Source organism: Heterocephalus glaber, unplaced genomic scaffold (assembly GCF_053883595.1).
Source record: "Heterocephalus glaber isolate CG9 unplaced genomic scaffold, H.glaber_assembly_v1.0 deba00001497, whole genome shotgun sequence".
Classification (NCBI taxonomy): Eukaryota; Metazoa; Chordata; class Mammalia; order Rodentia; family Bathyergidae; genus Heterocephalus; species Heterocephalus glaber.
In genome coordinates this window covers 50,767,858-50,788,620 of record NW_028258320.1, presented here as the reverse complement: position 1 = coordinate 50,788,620, position 20,763 = coordinate 50,767,858, and the positions used below count along the sequence as shown (strand labels likewise).

At 40.2% G+C, this 20,763-nt stretch overlaps 1 protein-coding gene across 1 annotated transcript; it reads right to left on the bottom strand.

Annotated features, from left to right (window-relative positions):
* Positions 1-18,475: 18,475 nt before the first annotated feature.
* Positions 18,476-19,467, bottom strand: LOC101721771 (olfactory receptor 13A1-like). Its single transcript, XM_004838982.2, has one exon. The coding sequence runs from the start codon at positions 19,428-19,430 to the stop codon at positions 18,492-18,494; it is 939 nt and encodes a 312-aa protein (XP_004839039.1). The 5' UTR covers positions 19,431-19,467; the 3' UTR covers positions 18,476-18,491.
* Between the last annotated feature and the right edge of the window lie 1,296 nt (positions 19,468-20,763).

Below are 20,763 nucleotides of genomic sequence, written 5' to 3'. Positions count from 1 at the left end.
TAACAAAGAGTTTTCAATCTGGGAGTGCAGGTGTTTACTTTATAGCCTCTTTTAAAATTCATTAACATACATTCTAATGGGTTGGGTTTTGATCTTTGTCCTCCTTATCTACTCTGTTGTGATTCAAATCTCTCTCTCAAGCACTTTCTCTTCAGGCTGATTAGATTGTCTCTCTCAAGGGAATTTTTAGAAGAAACAACCCAAGGTTCAACAAAGTACCAAACAACTATACATATTTCTTTTGACAAACTACTTCCACAAGCTTTCCCTTGGCATACTTAAGATTTCCAATTCTGTCAATATCTCTTTTTTAAAATCTCTCTAGCAGGACAAAACTTTTTATCATACAAAACCCTCTAATATCAAAAGTATATCTCATATTATAGCCTTCTTAAATTTTTCTCCATATCACTTATTATAAATATTCTTTAACAATTTGTCTATGGCCACTTGAATTTTAAAGTGCTATTTTTCCTTTTTTACCCCCTTTCTTCTCAAATTGTTATATTTTAAATTTGACCTTCTGCCAACAGACCTCTAAGTAACTTTGAATCAGTGTTCTTATCTTAAACTAAAAGAGAGCAGAGAAAAGTACAAGTTAATCCTGTAATTACAATTCAAGAATTTGCAATGCACAAGGAATGATTTTAGCACACAGAATAAACAAAAACACCCACTCAAATTGGAAAGCGGAAGTATACTTATCAATTAGCTAAAATTTCTAATTTGATTCTTCCTGTAAAGCCTTCTTATCCCCAGAAGAATGCAGATTTAGTTCCTTGACTTTGGCCATCCAGCTCCAAGGTGGGGCTGCTCCAGATTCTAGATGCCTCCAGGCAGTGCTAGGCAGGTAACACTGAATAAGTGCTGGCCTTGGGGCTCCTGGAGCCAGGAAAAGGAGACCCTGGTGTTGGCCTGCATTTTTTTGTTTTACCTCACAGAGTGCACAGTCCACAGCCACTAGTGGAGGGGTTGCATGCAAGCCAGGCCAGGCAAGGGAGAGGGGAAACTAAAAGCTCTTGTTGCACCTTGCACTGTCTTGCTCCATGCTCTCTGGTGCTTTTCCAGCTTTTCTTCACTCCACTCATTCACATGCACTCATGCACCTCCCCATTCCCAGTTTTTTTCCAACCTGGGTGTAGGTTTTGTCTGAGTTGTCTGGATTGTATTACTGAATACACCTCTCACAAGCCATTCTTGCTTAGGAGCCACTTCAACATTCCACTAAGGGTTGTAGATTTTATCTGATTTAATCCAGGTCTGATCACTGTATACTCTAGGAGTGATCAGTCTTTCTTTCTGTCTTAATGAGATGGGTTTTCCCATGGGCCCCAAAACCTTACTGTGGTCCTTTATTATGCTGTTCCAGAATAGTCCCACAGATTCTGTTGCACTGGCAGGAGAGAGGTTACCAACCTGTGGGAGGGCCAATTGTAAGACCAAGGGCCTTACCGAATGCTCCAAGGAGCTGACTAGTGAAGCACACCCAGAAATCCCAGCAGTACCTTCAGAATGTAAGACCAAGAGCCTTACCAAATGCTCTGAGGAGCTGACTACAGTGAAGAACACCCAGGAAGGAACACACCGGACAAGTTGGAAAATAAAACAGACCTTTATTAGTCTGGCCAGATTGCACTCCCAAAGCAAAATAGCTTAGAGAGGCAGCTAGCTCAGAGTCCGAGGCTGTTTTTATAGGGGGTTGAGGGGGAAGTTAACATATAGAATTAAAGAAAAGGGGACAAAGGTTAGTGGTCGACTGTCACATATTGATGGTCAGCAGACATTTGCAGCTTGTTCTAAAAATTGTGATGCCCGGAACATCAGTTCTGGGCAAACAAGGAGTTGAGTAGTTTACTTTGGGACTTTATGTCTGTTACAGATTTTTATCTAGTGTCCCAAAACTAACAAGCATCTTTATCCGTTAACTCACATTTAATCACAATGGGGCTGGAGAAAAGGAACAAAGGTTATGCAGTCCCACACAATTCCCTCTCCAAACTGAAGTCTCACCCATTGGTGCCAGAGGTCTCAGGATTCCCACAGCTTGGGACCCTCTTGTGCCAGCAGGCAAAGGAGACAGCAAGTCTGTCATCTCCAGTCCCTATGTGGTCTCTAGGAAATGTTTCAGAATTTAATAGACTGGATAGACCACTGAGAAACAGGAGGATTTTGTTTTAGGTGAACACCAGCCCAATGGCAAGTTGAGCCCAGAACAAAGGAAAGGGTATAGTTTCATACATTTGGTCAAAGGGGAGATGGTTTTTCTACTGGTGAGAAACTGGGAGGGGCTGGGTGAGGTTACAGAAGTGAGGCAAAGCAATTAAAAGCAATTAATAACTTAGCATTGAAAGGAGACAGAGCTTTGTGAATCATGTAAGAACAGAGTATCATAAAGTTTGTTTATGTCATATTTGTCAATTTTATCTGTACCAGAACAAAAAGTTGCAACTACAGAGAAGGAGGTTGATCAAAGGTGGGGGTGACTGCCCAAGGCTGGGAAAAACTTGTTTTTCTTTATATCTTGCTTCAACTTCATGGACAATGAGCCAAGGGATTTCATTGCACAGCAGTCCAGAGACCTCACCAGATGTTGGAGGCATCAGCAGCCCAGAGAACTTTGGAGACCTCACCAGAAGCAGGCAAACAGCAACCCAGCCAAAAATGACAGTAACTCCAGTTTTCCTCTTGTTTCCTTTTTATAAGAGACCAAAATGCTTGTTGAGGGTTCAGAATAAGTGGCAACCTGACTGGGTGGAAATGACTAGACTGTGGGGCAAAAGGCTTCAGTTGTTATGGGCACCAGAAAGACCCTTGCCAATTAGTTAAGCTTATATCCTGTTGTTGATCCACACAATGGGGAAAGTCTATCTTGGAGGGTGTGACACATGCTTCTGTGAGGATGTACTTAAGTCAAGTGAAGTAGAGAAGGCAGTGGGCAAGCGCTTTGTCATAGCACCCACAGCAGGAGACCAGGAGACATAGATCTGGCCTGCCTGAATTGTTGCTTTCCTCTGGGGAGTACTTGGTTACATGCCCTGGACTTGAGTGGCTCTTTGTTCAGCACCAAGGGTGTTTGAGCTTCCTCTTGGGTCATGGGCTCATTTCAAGTGCTTCCTTTCCATAGGTTTTAATATTTTCCTTCTTCTTTTCTGATCCCCTCTCCTCTTTGGGCTTTCAGCTATCAGAGTGTTCCATTTATTTAGTTGTTGGTTCTGGATGACAAAACAACAATAACAAAACAAAACAAAAAGAGTTAAGAGGTACAATGTTTTCTCACAAGCAAGGGAAGAGAAAAATATATTCATTTCATATTCCACATTCCTTCCAAAGTAGGAGATTGGGTGGTTTCAAACTGGCTAAAACATACACAGCCAGTGAGGCATCTAAATTATGAACTTTGTTTATGGACTTTTTGGACCTAGGAGGGATTTTAAGGTTCCAAAGGGAAAGTAGCATGTTTCCAGAAAGGGATGGATACACCCAGTGAGGATGGAGGCATCTAGCCCCAGGGAGTTCATTTTTATGAGAAGACACTTTGATATAAGCTAAAAAGGGTTATAGAATATCTAAAGAATACCCCATCAGGTTCTATGAGAAACTAACCCAGGAAAAGGCCCTTCTAAGGCTTCTATGACCTAATCCCAATGAATCCAGCCTAATCAGGTCACACCCCTGGGTCTGAAAGCCTAGATGTCCTTTTAGGTCCTCACTAATAGATAGTGACTCAGGGACAAGCCTGCTAAAAATCTAAGACCTAATTTTTATTGCTCCTTGCCTTGTCCCACATGGCTGAAGTGTTCACAGAATGAGAAACAACTGTGAGAGGTTAAGAAATTCAAAGAATAAGACAAAGACAACAGTAAAGTTTACATAACTGAGGCCAGGTGGAAATTCTTTGTCTTGATGAGACAAAAAGCTTGGCTTGCATCCTCAGTACCTTTATTTTTAGTGTAGGTAAGAAAAATGAAAGGGGATGTCTGATTGGAACAGGGAGAATAGCTAGGGTCTGCAGGAGATAATGCTTGAAGTTTCTCTGGCAAATGGGTGGGAAGGAAGATAGTTCTCTTCTTGGCCAGGACTTGCTCCACCACCCCCTCTAGTCACCTGTTCTCCTGCTGAGGGATCCTGCCTCATCTTTGAGAGGAGGTTAGTTAGGCCTGGCCATAGTGATCTACAGAGCATTGCTCCTAGCAGCTCCTAACTACAGATGAGAACAACCTTATCTGTTCCTTATGAGTCCTCCCTTAGTTCTCTTTTCAACCATTGGAAAGAGTTTAATTTTAACATCTTTCAAAGGTATCATCTTATATACCCGTTAAATAAAAAATGACCTGTATCCACTCAGGGAAAATGAGATGTGGCCACTCCTTGGCAGCCAGAAATGAAATGTCATATTTCAATTATATCTTTAATATAAGGTATAAGAAAAATGGTCAGAGAAGCCTTACATTCAAGCCTTTATAACCATCTACCTGAAGCCCAATCTATGCCATAGAAGTAATCAGTCCTCCCTCCTGTCAGCTCCTCCTCCCCTCAGGCTACCTCTTCAATAACTTGCTCTGTCAGTATCTTCCGAGATAAAGGCCATCTCCTGAGTCCACACCCTACTAAGCCTGGGTCTAAATTCTATAGGGGCCCAGATTCATACACTAATTTAAATTCTGAGTCTAGAGAGTCTAGAGATGATCAGATTATCCTAACAGTATTTTATTAGTCAGTCAGCTCCAGATATTAGGAAAAAGCTCCAAAAACTCCAAGTTGCCCCACAAACTGAAATAAGCCAATTGGTCAATGAAACTGATAGTCTCCCACCACCTCAGCAGCTATTACATATAGTAGCTGCCCTCTTCCTATCATGCCTTGACCCCTCCCCTGTGTGACGTCATGCTAAGATGGTTGCTCCCACCAAAGAATAAACCCTTCTTCCCAGTATGCACCTGTTCCCACCTAGAAAGTAACCTAATACTCGCTCACCTCCTACCACCTAGTGACATCATGGGCTTCTCCATTCCCTAGTCACTACCTCACTCAACCCCACCTCAGCCCCTACAAACCCCACCCTAGTCTTTATAAAAGACTCTTCCTGCCCTGGCCATATTGCTTTTGTCTCTCCTTTGTTCTGAGACAGCTGGGCAGATCTATTCCCCTAATAAAGTCTTGTTGTGGCCTGGTCTGGTCTTGGTCTTCACCGCTTTTACCTGACAGAAACTTGTTCAATAAACATGATGAAGTAGAGGATAAATGAGAGCTAGACAAGGAAGACACACACTAAACTAATGCCCACCCTGTTTGATGAGGCTCATGACAAAGCCTACAGCAGTAGTGGAATCTGAGATAATCCAAAGTGTGATAAAGCACATCAGAGTGCTTCAAGTATAAACAAATAAGGCACACTGGGCAAAGGAATGCCCTTAGAAACCACCAAGCCCTTGTCAGACATATTAGAAAACAAAAGACCCTTGGCATTCTAAGAAGGACTACCTTCATTCCCAGAGAGGGGTGAGGTCATCCTTCATCATGGTGGCCAATGAAGAATGCCTGGACAGTGAGTGGTAATAGAGCCTGAGGCAGCCTGAAAGACTCCTGCACAAGAGTACCACAATTAATTCACAGGAGCCTCACATGACTCTAGATGAAGTGGACAGATTTCACTTCTCTATAATACTGGAGTGACTTACTCAGTTCTAGTTTCTTACTGGGGTGACCTTTCATCCCATTCTAAAGTTGTTGTGGATCTTGCAAGGAGTTATTCAGACAGCTTTCTTTACCTCTATTCTGAACTGCCATTTGGAACATTTCTTTTTAAAGGTGCATTTATGGTGATACCAGAGTGTTCCATACCTATAGTAGGAAGACATTTACTCTTCCTACTCAGGGCCACTCTGATAGTCAAACTTCTGGCAACGCACATCCTGGTTGTTAGGGACACAATCAGCCTGACTCCATGGAGTCAGATGTCTCTGCTGGGGATTATCCTTAAAAATGGTATAATAGTACTTCAGGCCAATTCAAGGCCAATTTAGTAGTCATTAACGTAAAGGACCTAATCTATATCCTCATAAAAGACAGTATTTCCTTAAGAAAAAGCTAGGTTGGGAATAAAGCCCATTATTGATAAGTGTTTGGCTACAGGATTTCTGGTTCCATTCCAGTACCTGTGCAATAGTCAAGCTGTCAGGAAAATGTCACCTAGTCCAAGATCTCACAACCCCATTAACCACTCTTTTGGCCATTAAGGTACAGGGAATACATAGTTGTGTGGGAAGCCTCACTACTGTCTTATTTACTACACTTAAGATCCCTGTTCCAAATTATAATGACATTTTTCCTGTTTCTTTTGGAATCATTCTGGATCTTTCAAAAACTGCCTCAAATAAAGACAATAAAGAGTGCCTATCATCAATAGCCACAGTTGCATCTGGTTGAGGGGAAGGTCACTGAGTGACCCTCTGCCTCTCTTTGGGTTCTTGGTTCACTCCAGTGAAGAATAAAGAAGTGGGGCTCTTAGCAGAAAATAGGAGAGTGAAGACTGGTGTAGTGCAAAGGGAGGTGGCAAATACAGAGAATGCAGAAGAGAAACTGTCTTAGTAGCACAATGATGCTACAAGACAGGGGCCATCCCACTCAAGATGCTCAGTGCATACGAGATGTGTACATACTAATAGGTGTAAAGCTTTTTTGTTGATTACTGTGATATAGGTCAATCAAGGTCTTAGTCTTCATTTTTTGGAAAGGGGACAAGTTTAGTTGGGAATTTTTAAAGAATGAGTAACATTTTCATAAGGATATAGTGGGGTACACTTTTTCCAGCACATAGTACACAGATAAGCATGTGACGCTTTTACAATCATCAACCACAGATAAGCATGTGATGATGTAATTGAAGATAAGCATATGGTGAATCTACAATTGTCAGCCATCCAGACTTGTCCTGGATCCCTGCCTACATTTCTCTAGTTTGCCCCTACACCACCGAAGAACTTGACACACAGCCCAGATCAATTTGCCTAAAGTATTGCCTTCCTTCAAGACTCACTAGCTGCAGTGACCATACAACATCTTAGGGGACTAGATCTCCTAACAGCTAAAACAAATGGGCTATATTTGTGTCTAAATTAGTTTTCTTTCATTGCTGAGACAAAATACCCAATACCCAAAGTTCAAGGGGGAAAGGTTTATTTAGCTCATAGTTTGTAGAGGTTTCAGTTCATAATTGGATGGCTCCAAGGAAGGGTGGCAGATAAGCAACAGTTAATGGCAGCCATCAAATAACAAAAGCAACAAAGAAAAAAGGGAGGGGTTTGGCAGGAGCATCTTTCTGCCCATTTTATCTTCTTAGGGTGGGTAGCACTTAAACCCTTAATCCTAGTAACCCTCAGGTCTACCATTGCACTCTGACTCAATTCTAGCCTCACACATCCTAGATTGAGCCACCTCTGAAATAGCCTCACCTCAGTCTGCATGAGGCTTTGGGGGGACATCTAAACATAAGCCATAACTATTTGTTCTTTAAAGAAATGTACTTCTGGGCCGGGGATTTAGCTCAGTGGCAGCATGCCTGCCTCACAAGCACAAGGTCCTGAGTTCAATCCCCGGTACCAAAAGAAAGAAAAACCAAAAAAAAGAAAAAAAAAGAAAAAGAAATGTACTTCCTTTGTCAATATGTTTAAAATAATAAGAGGCATGGCACAAAAACTGGCTGTCTGTACTTCCAAGATCTATAAAGAACTATTTGAGTCAGGATGACTTGGCCAGTTATCTTAAATTGAAGGTCCCGGTTACTGTCCAGGACATAGCTTTTATTAATGCTTCCCATAATTTTAATATTTAGATCTTACACACTTAATCTCTTAGGCAAATTTGTTTTTTCTTGTTTGACAGCTTTCAAAATACTGGTGATGACCATAACTCAAAATTAGAACCTGTTTCCACATGCATGGCATGTCAAGAAATCTTCAGAAGAAGGGCTCAGGTCTCCTGAATTCATATATCCATCAGGGTAAAGGTTCCCTGGTCTCTGCTTATGTAGGGCCAATGCCCCTATTTAGCTGGATGTAGCTATAGCAGATGAAACTTCCTCTTTCAACTCCCCTCAAAGATTTTAATGGACCAGAGATTTCTGGGGGAATAGTACCGTTAGAAACAAAGGAGCTGAGTGAGTTACCTCCTTCCTCCATTTAACTCTAAACAATACCCAATGGTTATTCTTGCTTCCATTATCCTATGAGAGGTAGAAAATAAAATAAAAACCTAAACTGCAACCCCAAACCCACTTATCACAAAGTCCCAACACTGCAATTAAACCCGAATACTGAAGTTCTAGTTTAGAAAAAATAACTCATACATTAACCCTTTTTGTCTTAAAAGAAAAACATATAACATGCATGCCATAGGTCCACTACCATTGGCCTAGAAGATCACCATGCCCTAGGCAAGAGCAGAGGTGCCAAAACATGGGTACCATGGAAGATTCAGTGGGAAGCACCTAAAGCAGAGGTGTCTGAAACCCTGGGTTTTTGGGTTCCATTTTCAGTGTTGCTACTGCTACATTTGACCAGTATTCAGTGCTTTTCTGTTACCTCAGAACCTTTCTTGATCTGTGTTAAGCCTTTGTTGGGATGGACTGTCCCTGAGCATAACCTCCTTTGATCTTTAATAAATTTAACTGCGTCTTACTGGGTGTACACTTGGCAATTCTTTCCTCATTTTAAACAAGAACCTGGACTATTATTGCCCCAGTCAACTGTAACACTAGTGTCAATTTCATTTGCTTCTACTCTTCTATTTCTAATCATTTTCCTTCTGCTGGCTGTGGGATTACTTTGTTTTTATTTAGTTATTTAAATTAGAACATTCAATAATTTATTTGTAATTTTCTTTTTTCATGATGTATACATTTTCTGCTATAAATTTCCCCTTTAGAACTGTATTTAGTGCAATTCATAAGTTTTGGTGTTTTGTGTTTCTGTATTTTTGTCTCAAGATATTTTCATATTTTTCTTTTATCATTGATCCATTGGAGTGTGTGGCTCCTGTATGCCTTTTGATAAGAAAATTGAAACCATCTACATCCATGGTAAGTTCCTTGGACAGAACTATAGAATTTGTGGTCCTCAAAAAATGGATAGACTCTTTCAGGGAGACCCCACAGACCTGGTTTTATTATTTGAGGAGTTTTTATTTGAGCTCCTGTGGGTCTATTTGCTCTTTTTGGCTCCCAGATGCAGGCCAGATAGGAGTTTGATCTTCACATATCAACTAGAAAAGCATGCAGAAAAATGCCTTCCATGGAGAGACCAAAAGGTCTCTGTTCCTTCTCTGCAGTGATCCTGGGGAGGGTGGTAGTGTACCCCCTGGAAGTGCTTCACTTCACTTAGAACCACATGTTCAGTATGAACTTACAGAGACTACTGAATACAAGTTCCTTTAGTTGCCAGACCTATGTGGTTTAGGACCAGTCCTCAGATGAGATCTGTAAAAGTTGGGACATTCAATGAATGTGTGGACAAAATACTAGGAAAAATTGTAGAACTGAATATACCACTGGTGTGAGCCAGAAAAGAAGGCATATGAAGTGCCTAGGTCTTGTTGCACCTACAAAAGGTCTACAGTTTGTTGACCCAGTTAACTCTGATGTAGCTTGGTTAAATGCTCAACAATCAGCAGTTGTGAGAAGAGGGTATTGTTGACAAACTGCTTTCAAGAAAAACTTAGAGCTTTGAGTTTTGGTCCCTTCTCTGCTCTGAGACCATGATAAGAAGACCCTAGAAGACCTTGTGCACATGTATAAAATCATCACTTTTTTCTTTGGTCTAGGGAGACTCAGAAATGCCAAGTTCTTTTTCTGCCATGTGTGCTATTAGGTCTGTTTAGTTAGATTTATCCTTTTAATAATTTTTCACCCACTGATTCCCTACTTTGCTCTTTAACTATAAATTCCCACTTATACATGTTATAGTCAAAGGCGGAGTCAATTTCTGTCCCCACTGCAAAACCCCATTTCAGTGCTTTCTATACCTATTGTGATGGTCTTCAATAAAGACCATTGTGCCATATTTTATTTTTAATTTTTTTTCAGTTTTCAAATCATATTTCTTTTTATAAAAATCATTAATTTTATTGGTAAATTATAGGTATACAACATGCTGACATTCAGTATTGGGAATTTGTACCTTTAAATAATATATCTTGGTTCTTTTTTTTCTCCCATTCCCTTGGCCTCCTTTCAGCCCCTCCACCCCTTCCTATTTATAAAGAGTTGATTTCCATTTTTTCCTTTTTTCATATTTAGGACTTTTCCTTTTTTCCTTTCCTCTACCCACCCCACTTCCCTTTCCTCTTTGCCCCTTTTCTTCCTATTTCACATTATCTTTATACATTTTGATCCTTACACTTTCATTTTCTCACACAAGAGAAACTACTCAGCACACGTATGTCCTATTTATTTCACAAAAGAATATGGCCTTAATGTGCATCCATTTAGCTATAAATCTCTCTAATTTTTCATTCTTTATGGTTGAATAGTACTCCATTTTATTGTTTTAAAAACTACATTTTATTTATGCAGTCTACAGTTGAAGGGCAATTGGGCTGTTTCCAAGCTTTAGCTATTACAAACTGTGCTGCTATGAACATGGGTGCATGTATGTTGCTGTGGTATGATTTTTTTCAATTCTTTTGGGAAGATACATAGCAGGGGAATAACTGGGTCAAATGAGACTTCTGATCTTAATTTTTTGAGGTATCCACATACTGATTTCGAAGTGGTTGAACAAGTCTACACTCCCACAACAGTGAAGAAGGATTCCTTTTTCCCCACAACCCCACCAGCATTTGTTATAAGTTGATGTCTTGATAACAGCCATTCTTTCTGGGTGAGGTGGAATCTCAGCATTTTTTTTTTCATTTCCATCTCTGCAATGACCAGTGATGTCGAACATTTTTTCATATGTTTATTTGCTATTTCTACATCTTTCTCTGAGAAATGTCTGCTCATTTCAGATGTCCATTTTTGGATTGGGACTTTCAATTTTGGAGGTCTGATTTTTTAAATTCTTTATATATTCTAGATAGTAGACCTTTGTCTGAAGAACAGCTGGTAAAAACTTTTCACATATTGTGGGTTGTCTCTTGACACTGTTGGTGGTTTCTTTTGCTGTGAAGGAGCATTTTAATAAGATTAACTCTCACTTATTGATTTATTGTGCTAGTTCAGGTGCAACTGAGGTTTTGTTCATGAAATCTTTTTGTATACCAATGTCTTCAAGAGTTCTGCCTAATCTCTCTTCCAGCCAATTTAGTGTTTCTGTTTCAATATTTAGATCTTTGGTCCATTTCAATTTTAATTTAATGCATGGTTAGTGGTACAGGTGTGGTTTTAATCTTTGGCAAGTTGAAACCCAATTTTTCAAGCATGATTTATTAAAGAGGCTTTCCTCCACTGATGATATTTGGCTCATTTGTCAAAGATGAGGTTGCTGAGGGTGTCTGGAGATGTTTTTGCATCTTCTAATTGGTTCCACTCATCCTTGAGTCTGTTTCTTTGTCAACACCATGCTGTTTTTATCACAGTAGCTTTGTAGTATAGTTTCAAGTTGGGAATTGGGATAACCCCTACATTGTCTTTATTGCCTAGAATTTGCTTTTGATTCTTGTTCCAAATGAATTTTTAGATTGTTTTCTCAAGGTCTGTGAAATATGTGCTGGAATTGCAATTGGGATTGCATTGAATCTATATAACAGTTTTGGAAGTATGACCATTTTCAATATATTTGTTCTTCCTACTCAGGAGCAAGGGATGTCTTTCCATTTTCTGATATCCTCTTTGATATCTTTTTGCAGAGTGCTATAGATTTCAGAATAGAGGTTTTTGATTTCTTTCATTAGGATGATTCCTAGGTATTTCATTTTTTTTTTGGATGCTATTGTGAAGGAAGTTTTTTCTACAGTTCATCTTTCAGTGAATCTGTTGTTCATGTAGAGCTATTGATTTTTGTGTGTTGACCATGTATCCAACTACTTTACTGAATTTGTTTTTTAAGTCTAGACTTTTATTAGCATTTTTGGTGTCTTCTATGTAGTATATCATGTCATTTGAAAATAATAAGTTTATATTCTTTGTTTTCTGTTATTCCTTTTATTTCTCTCTCTTGTCTAACTGCTCTGACTAATGTATCCAAAATTAAATTGAAGGAGAGTGGTGATAGTGGACTCCTTTGTCTTGCTCCTGATTTTAGCATGAAGGATCTCAGTTTTCAACCATTTAATATGATGTTGGTTGCTGTTTTTTTATGGACAGCTTTTATCACATTAAGATAGCGTCCATCTATTCCAAATTTCTGTAGAATTTTTATCATGAATGCGTATTGGATTTTGCTGAACACTTTTTCTGCATCTATTGAGATGATCATATGCTTTTTGTCCTTGGCTCTATTTATATACTGTATTACATTTATTGATTTGAATATGTTGATCCATACTTGCATCCCTAGTATGGATCCCACTTGGTCAAGGTATATGTTCTTGATGATCTTCTGCATTCTGTTTACATCCTCTTATTGAGGATTTTTGCATCTGTGTTCATTAGTGAGATTGGCCTATAGTACTCTTTTTCAGTAGGATCTTTTTCTGCTTTTGGGATTAAGGTGTTGCTTGCTTCCAGAAAGGAATTTGGAAATATTGCTTCCCTTTCAATTTCATTTAAGTGTTTAAGCAGTAATGGCAATAATTCTTCTCTAAATATTTTTTAGAATTCAGCAGTGAAGTTATCAGGACCTGGCCTATTTTTGGTTGGAAGTTTTTAATTATGTTTTCAATTTAGTGGATTGATATTGGTTTTTTTAGAATTTTTAGGTCTTCTTCATTCAACTTTGGTAATCTATACATATCTAGGAATCTCCCCATTTCTTCTGTGTTTTCCATCTTACTGTCATGTAGGTTTGCAAAGTAGGTATTGATGATCCTCTGGATTTCTGCTGGGTTTGTTGTAATTTCACCTTTTTATGTCTAATTGCATGGGTTTGGGCCTTTTCTTTCCTTCTTTGATAAGGTTAGCTAAGCATTTATCAACTTTGTTTGTTCTTTTGAAGAACCAACTCCTGGCTTCATTTATTTTTTGTATCATTCTTTTAGGCTCCATTGCATTGATTTCTGTTCTGATGTTTATAATTCTCTCACTTGTATGAGCTTTGGATTTGTCCTGCTCTTTTGCTAGAAGCTTGAGAATCCACATTAGGTTGTTTATTTGAGCTCGCTTTGTTTTCCTGAGTATCCACTGCTATGAATATCCCTTGTAAGCTTCGTTTCATTCTGTGCCATAGATTCTGATACATTGCATTGGCATTATCATTTAATTGTAGAAACTGTGTGATTTCTTCTTTAATTTCCTCCATGACAGATTTGTTGTATAGCAGGGTGTTGTTCAATTTCTATGTGTTTATGAAAGTCTTGCAGTTTCTTTTGCTATTGATTTGCAATTTCATCACACTATGGTCATATAATATATGGGGGTAACCTGAATTCCTTTGCACTTACTAAAATGTGTTCTATGAGGAAGTATGTGGCTTATTTTGGAGAACAACCCATGTGCAGCTGAAAAGAATGTGTATTCTAAATTTTTGGGTGGAACATTGTAAACATCTGTTAAGTCCATTTGTTCAAGAGTTTGATTGAGTTCTAGTATTTTGTTGTTTATTTCTTGTCTGGTCGATCTATTTGTGCCAGGGAGGTACTGAGGTCCCCCGGTACTATTGTATTAGTGCTAAATTGAACTTTCATGTCTGTTAATATTTGTATTATATGGTTGGGTGCACCAGTATTTGGTACATATATATTTATGATTCTCACCTCTTCCTCTTGGATTATTCCTTTAGAAGTATTTAGTGGCCTTCTTTGTCTCTGTTAATCAGTGTTTGTTTGAAATCCATTTGATTTGCAAATAGGATAGCTACTCCTGCTTTTTTTTTTTAGGTTCCTGTCACATGGAGTATTGTTTTGCATCCTTTAACTTTCAGTTGATGAGTTTCTTTTTGAATTAAGTGTATTTCTTATATGCAGCAAATTGTTGGATCCTGCTTCTTGACCCATTCTGTCAGTCTATTTCTTTTGATTGGTGAATTGAGACCATTAACATTGATGGTTATAACTGATATGTATTGACTTATCCTTGTCATGACCTTTTCTTATTGTTGGATTCTCCCCCTTTGCATTTAATTTTTCTTTCTTTCTTTCTTTCTTTCTTTCTTTCTTTCTTTCTTTCTTTCTCTCTTTCATTCTTTCTTTCTTTCTTTCTTTCTTTTTATTTTCTTTTGGTACCGGGGATTGAACTGGGGTACTTGCACTTGCAAGGCAGGCAGCAGAACCACTGAGCTAAATCCCTGGCCTTGCATTTAATTTCTTGTCTTGCCTGATGGATTCATTCTGCTGAGCTTCCTGGTGTTGTGATCCTCATTGTCTTTTCTTAGGATATTGTTTAAAAATTTTTGGAGTGCTGGTTTGGTATTCATGAAATTTAGGTGTTCTTTGTCATGAGAGTATCTTATTTCTCCATCAATTTTGAAAGATATTTTATTGGTTTATTGTATTCTGTTAGGTTTCTGGAATCTTAAATATTTTATGCCTAGGTATAGACTTTTTTTATCATGCCTAGTTGGAGTCTTATATGCCTCACTTATCCCTATGTCAAATTTTTTTCCCCTGGTTGGGCTCTTTTCTGCCATTATTCTGTGAACAGTTTTCATTTATGTCATCTGAACTCTCTCCTGTTTCTTCATTGACTGTGATCAGTCTTATGTTATTCTTCTTTGCATCATCTAGCAGCTGCTGGATTGATTTCTCATGGCCCCTTACTATTTTTAAGAAATTTTTCTTTTTCTGGTCATTAATTGCAACCTTGTTTTCTATATCTGAATTTCTGTCCTCACATTGGCTCATTCTGCTAATGTAAACTTTTAATGCAGTTTTTAAATCTCTTGGAAATCTGTTTGCATCTGTATTATGGATTCCACTTGTTTCATATGTTGGGATTCCATCATGTTCCTTAGCTCCTCTATTTTTTTAATCTGTATCTGCTCTAGAGTTGTTAATCATGTCTTTTATTATGGACACAATCTCTGTTGTTATCTGAGAAATTATTTCTGATTTCATTTTTTCCAGATATTCTTTCTGTGCCAGTTCAGGCACTCCAGGTGGTTGAGTATCAGATTGCTCACCTCATTGCCCCTTGGGGTTGTCTTAGGTGATCTCAAGGTCTGGTTTTGAGTCTTGTGTACATGTCTTCTGATTTCAACAGATCCAGCTTGGTACACCTTTGTTGAGGCAACTTTTTCCTCACTCAGTGGGCTTCAACTCTCAGCAAGCCTCAAAGAGGCCTTCTGTCTGCTGGCCACCACTTAGAAAATTCTTGAGTTCAGAATGGTGGCTTTTTTGATTCCTGCACTGTGCTATTATTTTCTGGGCAGGGTTCTGGCCAGTGCCTGCACACACTTAGAATGGTATGTGGACATGTCTCTGGCTGGGGCCTGCCCACCATGTAGCTGTTTTCTGGGAGGGCCTTTGGCTGTGAGCTGTGCACCTGAGTTGCTGGTGTCTGGGCAGGGCCCTGGCTGGGACCTGTGCACTTGTGCTACTGTTGTCCACTCAGGTCTTCTATCTGGGGTCTGCACACACTTACAGATGGTATCTGGAGAGGCCTCTCCATTGTACCATATTTTAACATAAATCATTGAATAATTTTTAATTGAATATTTCTCAGTGATGCTCTCTCATAGTACTAGAGACTGGATAGTTTTCAACCACAGATGTTTTCTTTTTTCATAGTTCTGGGAGCCAGAATATCAACATGTAATCATGGCCTTGCACACTCGGAAACCTTTAGGAGGTAATCCTTTGTTGTCTCTTCCAGGTCCTATTGTTAGCTCTCAATTCTGGCATTCCTCAGCTGGTAGACACATCACTCCAGAGTCCTATATGACTTCACATAGCATCCTTTCTGTATGGCTGTGTGTCTGTGTCTCTCATAAGGACAACAGTCATATTGGTTATGACTTCTTACAGAAGTAAGTGATGACCTTGGGCCCACTTAAACAACTTCATCTTAACTAGTTATATCTGTAATGACCCTATCTCTAAAGTGAGAGCATATTCACAATAGCAGATAGTAGACATTTAGTATAGGTTCAGAGGGATATATTTTAAACTATGAAGGTATGTAATGAACATTGTAAGTGGATCATGAAGAAGTAAGTACATCGGGAGACAAGGCCTTGTGCAGGTGACTAAGGGGGATGCAAATTTAAATGTGGGCATTTATGACATTTTATGTGGTGCCCAGAGGACAAGTTTGTCATTATAGAAATGAGAGGTACCATGATTGAGTGTGGTTTAGATGCCCTCCAAGAGTCCATTTTGATTGAAGGCTTAGTCCCCAGGGTGGTGCTATTGGGAGATGGCGGAAGGTTTTAGGAGAGGACTTTGTAGTGGAAGTCGTTGGGAGTATGTGCTTAGAAGGTATTTCTCAGGGGACTCCTTGAGAATTCTTAAAGGAGAATCTTTATAAAAGCTTAAGGGTGGGCCCACCCGCCCTTCTCTTTTCTTTTTGGCTTAAAATGTGACCGCCTACCCTGACATGTACTTCACCATTCCCATCTACCTGTCCTTATCTATGGGGTTCTCACCAGGACTGAGCCAGTTTAGGCCCTGTGTTTCTGAATTTCCAAATGTGAGTTAAGTAAAACTTTAACTTTATAAAAATAACTATCTGTCTTGGTTAGTTTTCTCATTGCTGAAACAAAATACATGACACCCACAGTTAAAGGAGGAAGGGTTTATTGTACCTCACAGTTTATAGAGGTTTCAGTTCATAGTTGGCTGGTTCCAAGCCAGGGTGGTATGGCTGAGGAGAAACATTTTGGGGCAGGGAGAAGGCAGAAGGCAGCAAGGCAGCAAGCAGAGAAGTAGCAAACCAGCAATCAGTGACAGTAGCTCTCTTTCTTTCCCTTACAGTTTATCCAGGCTACATGACCTTAGGATGGGTATCACTCACACAGGGTGGGCCTTCCCATTATCCACACCCAGAATTATGCCAGTACAATCAGTGGACTTATTTAGTAATCTTAAACCCTCATTCCCAATGTCATTCAATAGATCCAGCCACATCTGAAAAGCTTCACCTATGGCCACATAAAGTTTTGGGGGAATATCTAGACACAAGCTATAACACTATCTCAATTATTGTATAGAACAATGCAAAACTCACTAATACAAGGGGACTTTAAGCATGTCTCTGCATAAAAGGTGGGTGGATGGCTATTTTACAAAGAGATTCCTAGAAGAACAAGTTATACAGGTCTCACATGAAGTCTAGCACCCCTGAGATGAAGCTGACAGGGACTAATTGAAATTCTGAACAAGGATTCCAGGATGATGATGACAGTGGATTGGTTGTTAACCATGACAAATGAAAATTAGATATAAAGTTCCCACAAAAGGAGAAGTAGAAGGGTATGAAAGCAAAATGAAGCCCTATGATGACAAAGAGTTCCCAAAGAGTAGTGACTCTGACCCTATCCAAACATTTAGAATTATGAGACTCCAAGTTATCATTATACCTCTGCCTCATCAACTGATAGATTCTGTACATAAAGCCTTTTGCAGAGTCACTCAAGGAATACTGTGAAAAGAATGGTAATGGCTCTTACACACTGTTTAACATGATTGAGTGGAGGGACAAGAGGCAGTGAGTGGGAAAAGCTATTGATTAAAGAGACAACACAAGAAGAAGACAGTATTATGGGAATTAAAATATGGTCAGAAATAAATCATGTTGAGAATTTTCAGATTAAGTTAGAAGTAGGGAGAGATAGTGAGAGATCCAGCTAGAAAGGTTACAGGCTGAACAAAATCCAGGTAGATTTGGTAGGAGGTTCAGATAGAGCTTCAGGAGGCAAGGTAAGGGGCCATTTCTGGCTACAGGATGAAGGAAGCAAGCATTTGCAAGAGAGGCATGATAAAAGCTTGGAAAAATGGGGCATGACTATGTATTTATTGAGGGAGGGAACTCTGGATTTACATAAAAGGGTCATTATCAGGAAATATTTGGATTTGGGATAGCAAGACACAGATGCTATCAGGGCCTTATTTTAACCTGGAGTTTGGCTCCAGGGCAGGGTGCAGTAACAACTAAGCAAGAGCAGGGTCAAAAACAGCCAGGTTCCTTAGACTCACAGAGATGACAGCCTTATGTTTCTCTGGATGGAAGAAAAGCATTTTTCAGGACCTATGCTGCTTCTTCTGTGGATCCAAAATTTATCAGAGGCACAAGATCCACATAGCCCAAATGAAATGACTAACACAGGAGAGGCTAAACTAAGCATTCAGCTTCCATCTCCAAGGGTAATTTTGCTAAAACAGTGACAATCAGGTCTCATCTCTGCAAGTCTTCTATCAGGAGGTCAGGCATGGGAGGATAGCTGGTGGCACAACAGCTTGCACAGCTACACCTGATGTCTGGAGAAGGGCAAGAGTCTCCCCAGAGAATGCTTCACCTCCTGGTTCCTCAAAGTGTAGATGAGGGGATTCAGGGCAGGGCTCAGGGCTGAGTACAGCACTCCAGACAGTTTGCTTTTCTCTGGGCTATAACTGGAGGCAGGGCTGATGTAGGCACAGAACACAGATGAGTAGAACATCAAGACGACAAGGAGGTGAGAGGAGCAGGTGGAGAAGGCCTTCCGCCTCCCTTCAGCTGAGCGCATGCGCAAGATGCTGGAGATGATGCAACCATAGGACAGCAGGGTGAGCAGGAAGTTAAGGCATCCATAGAAGGCATCAGCCAGGAGTGTCATGATGCTGTTCACTCGCGTGGGGCTGCAAGACAGCAGCAGAAGATGGGGGATCTCACAGAAAAAATGGGTGATGACCCTGGGGCCACAGAATGACAACTGTGTCATCAGACAAGTGTTGACAGAAGCATTCAGGGCACAGATGCCCCACACACCCATGGCCAGGGCTCCACACAGGCGAGGGCTCATCCTAGAGCTGTAGTGCAGAGGAAAGCAGATGGCCATGTAGCGGTCATAGGCCATGACTGTGAGCAGGAGCAGCTCAGATGATAGAGACCAGATGAGGAAGAAGACCTGGGCCATGCATCCTTGGAAGGAGATGGTATTTTCTGCAGATGCTAGGCCAATTAGCACCTTGGGCAGCACAGAGGAGGTGCAGATAATATCCATGCTGGCCAGATTGCACAGAAAAAAGTACATGGGACTATGAAGGCCATTGGTGAAGCTGATCAAAACAATGATCACAGCATTACCTGTGAGTGCAACAGTATAGAGGCACAGGAAAGAAACAAGCAGGAGTAATCGCAATTGAGGGTGCTCTGAGAACCCCTCCAGGACAAATTCAGTCACCATTGTCTGATTGGGGCTCGCCATCAAAATGAAGCAGGCCCAGGTCACACTCACTCTTGTTTGTAGGTCTCTGAGAAGCGGTTACAGGTCTCACATTTCAGACTCAGCTTTCCACAAGTATTAATCTTAAAACTCCTCCTCCTGTGGGAAAGGGAAAGAGAGAACTTATTTCCTTCATGGGAGCCTCTTGTAGCAAAAGGTCTACCTAGCACCCTTCTGGAAACCACATGTCCTTCATTTACTTTTCATTTTCCATCCTCAAAACTTTCATTCGTAATTTGTGTTCTGAAGAGCACTTACTCCTTTTTTAATATTCCACACATGTAAACCAAGTGAAGCATCCCTCAATCAAGATCTGCCTAGTCTTTATTTCTCTCTCACCCATCATTACTGCACTCTGGAAAGGTGGCATGGAGACATATCTATGTCCCTCATCTTGTAGCATATGATCACTCTGATATGCTTCTTATAGCTTCCCTTGCAGGCTTGGTTCCTGGCTCCACAGTCATTGCTCCTTCTTTGCCATTTAGAGTGGGAGATCTGTTTCCCACCTCCTCTCCCTCAGTATATATGATTCTCACAGCAGGTCTTTCCACTTCTTTTTTATTGCCTACTTGTTGTGACATCATTACTCCTGTTGTGGGACCGCATAACTCTGTAATCATAAAAGCTCCCCCAGCCCCAACATAGTGACTAATTGTGAGTTAATGGTTAAAATGTGCTTGTTAGTTCTGGGACACTAGATAAAATCTGTAACAAACATAGAGTTCCTAAGTGAATTACCCAACTCCTTGTTTGTCTGAAACCAACGTTCCAGACACAGCTATCTATAGAACAATCTGCAAACATCTTCTGACCATCGACATTTTTTTCTCTTTTCTGTAAGTTTTGCTTGCTAACTTCCCCTGCAACCCCCTATAAAAACAGCCTTGGACTCTGAGCCAGTTGCCTCTCTAAGCTACTTTGCTTTGGGAATGCCATCTGGCCAGACTAATAAAGGTCTGTTTTACTTTCCAACTTGTCCGGTGCGTACCTTCCTGGGTGTTCTTTGCTACAGTCAGCTCCTCAGAGCATTTGGTAAAGCTCTCAGTCTTACACTATGATGGAAACTGCTCTTAATCTGAGCTTTCTCATGTGTATCACCCTGGGGGCCTTCCTCTGAGCCCCAGGCCTTTGAACCCAAGTACTTCTGTGGCTTTGTTGTTTTGACAAACTACAAGCATTCCAAGTCATTATACTCACTCTAGAACTCATTGCCATTCACTTGTGTGGTTTTAATGACAGCACAGGGCAGGTCACCTACTCAGTCCTCTTAGCCATCCAATGTGTTAGAGGCACAAATTCTCCATGGGAGTAG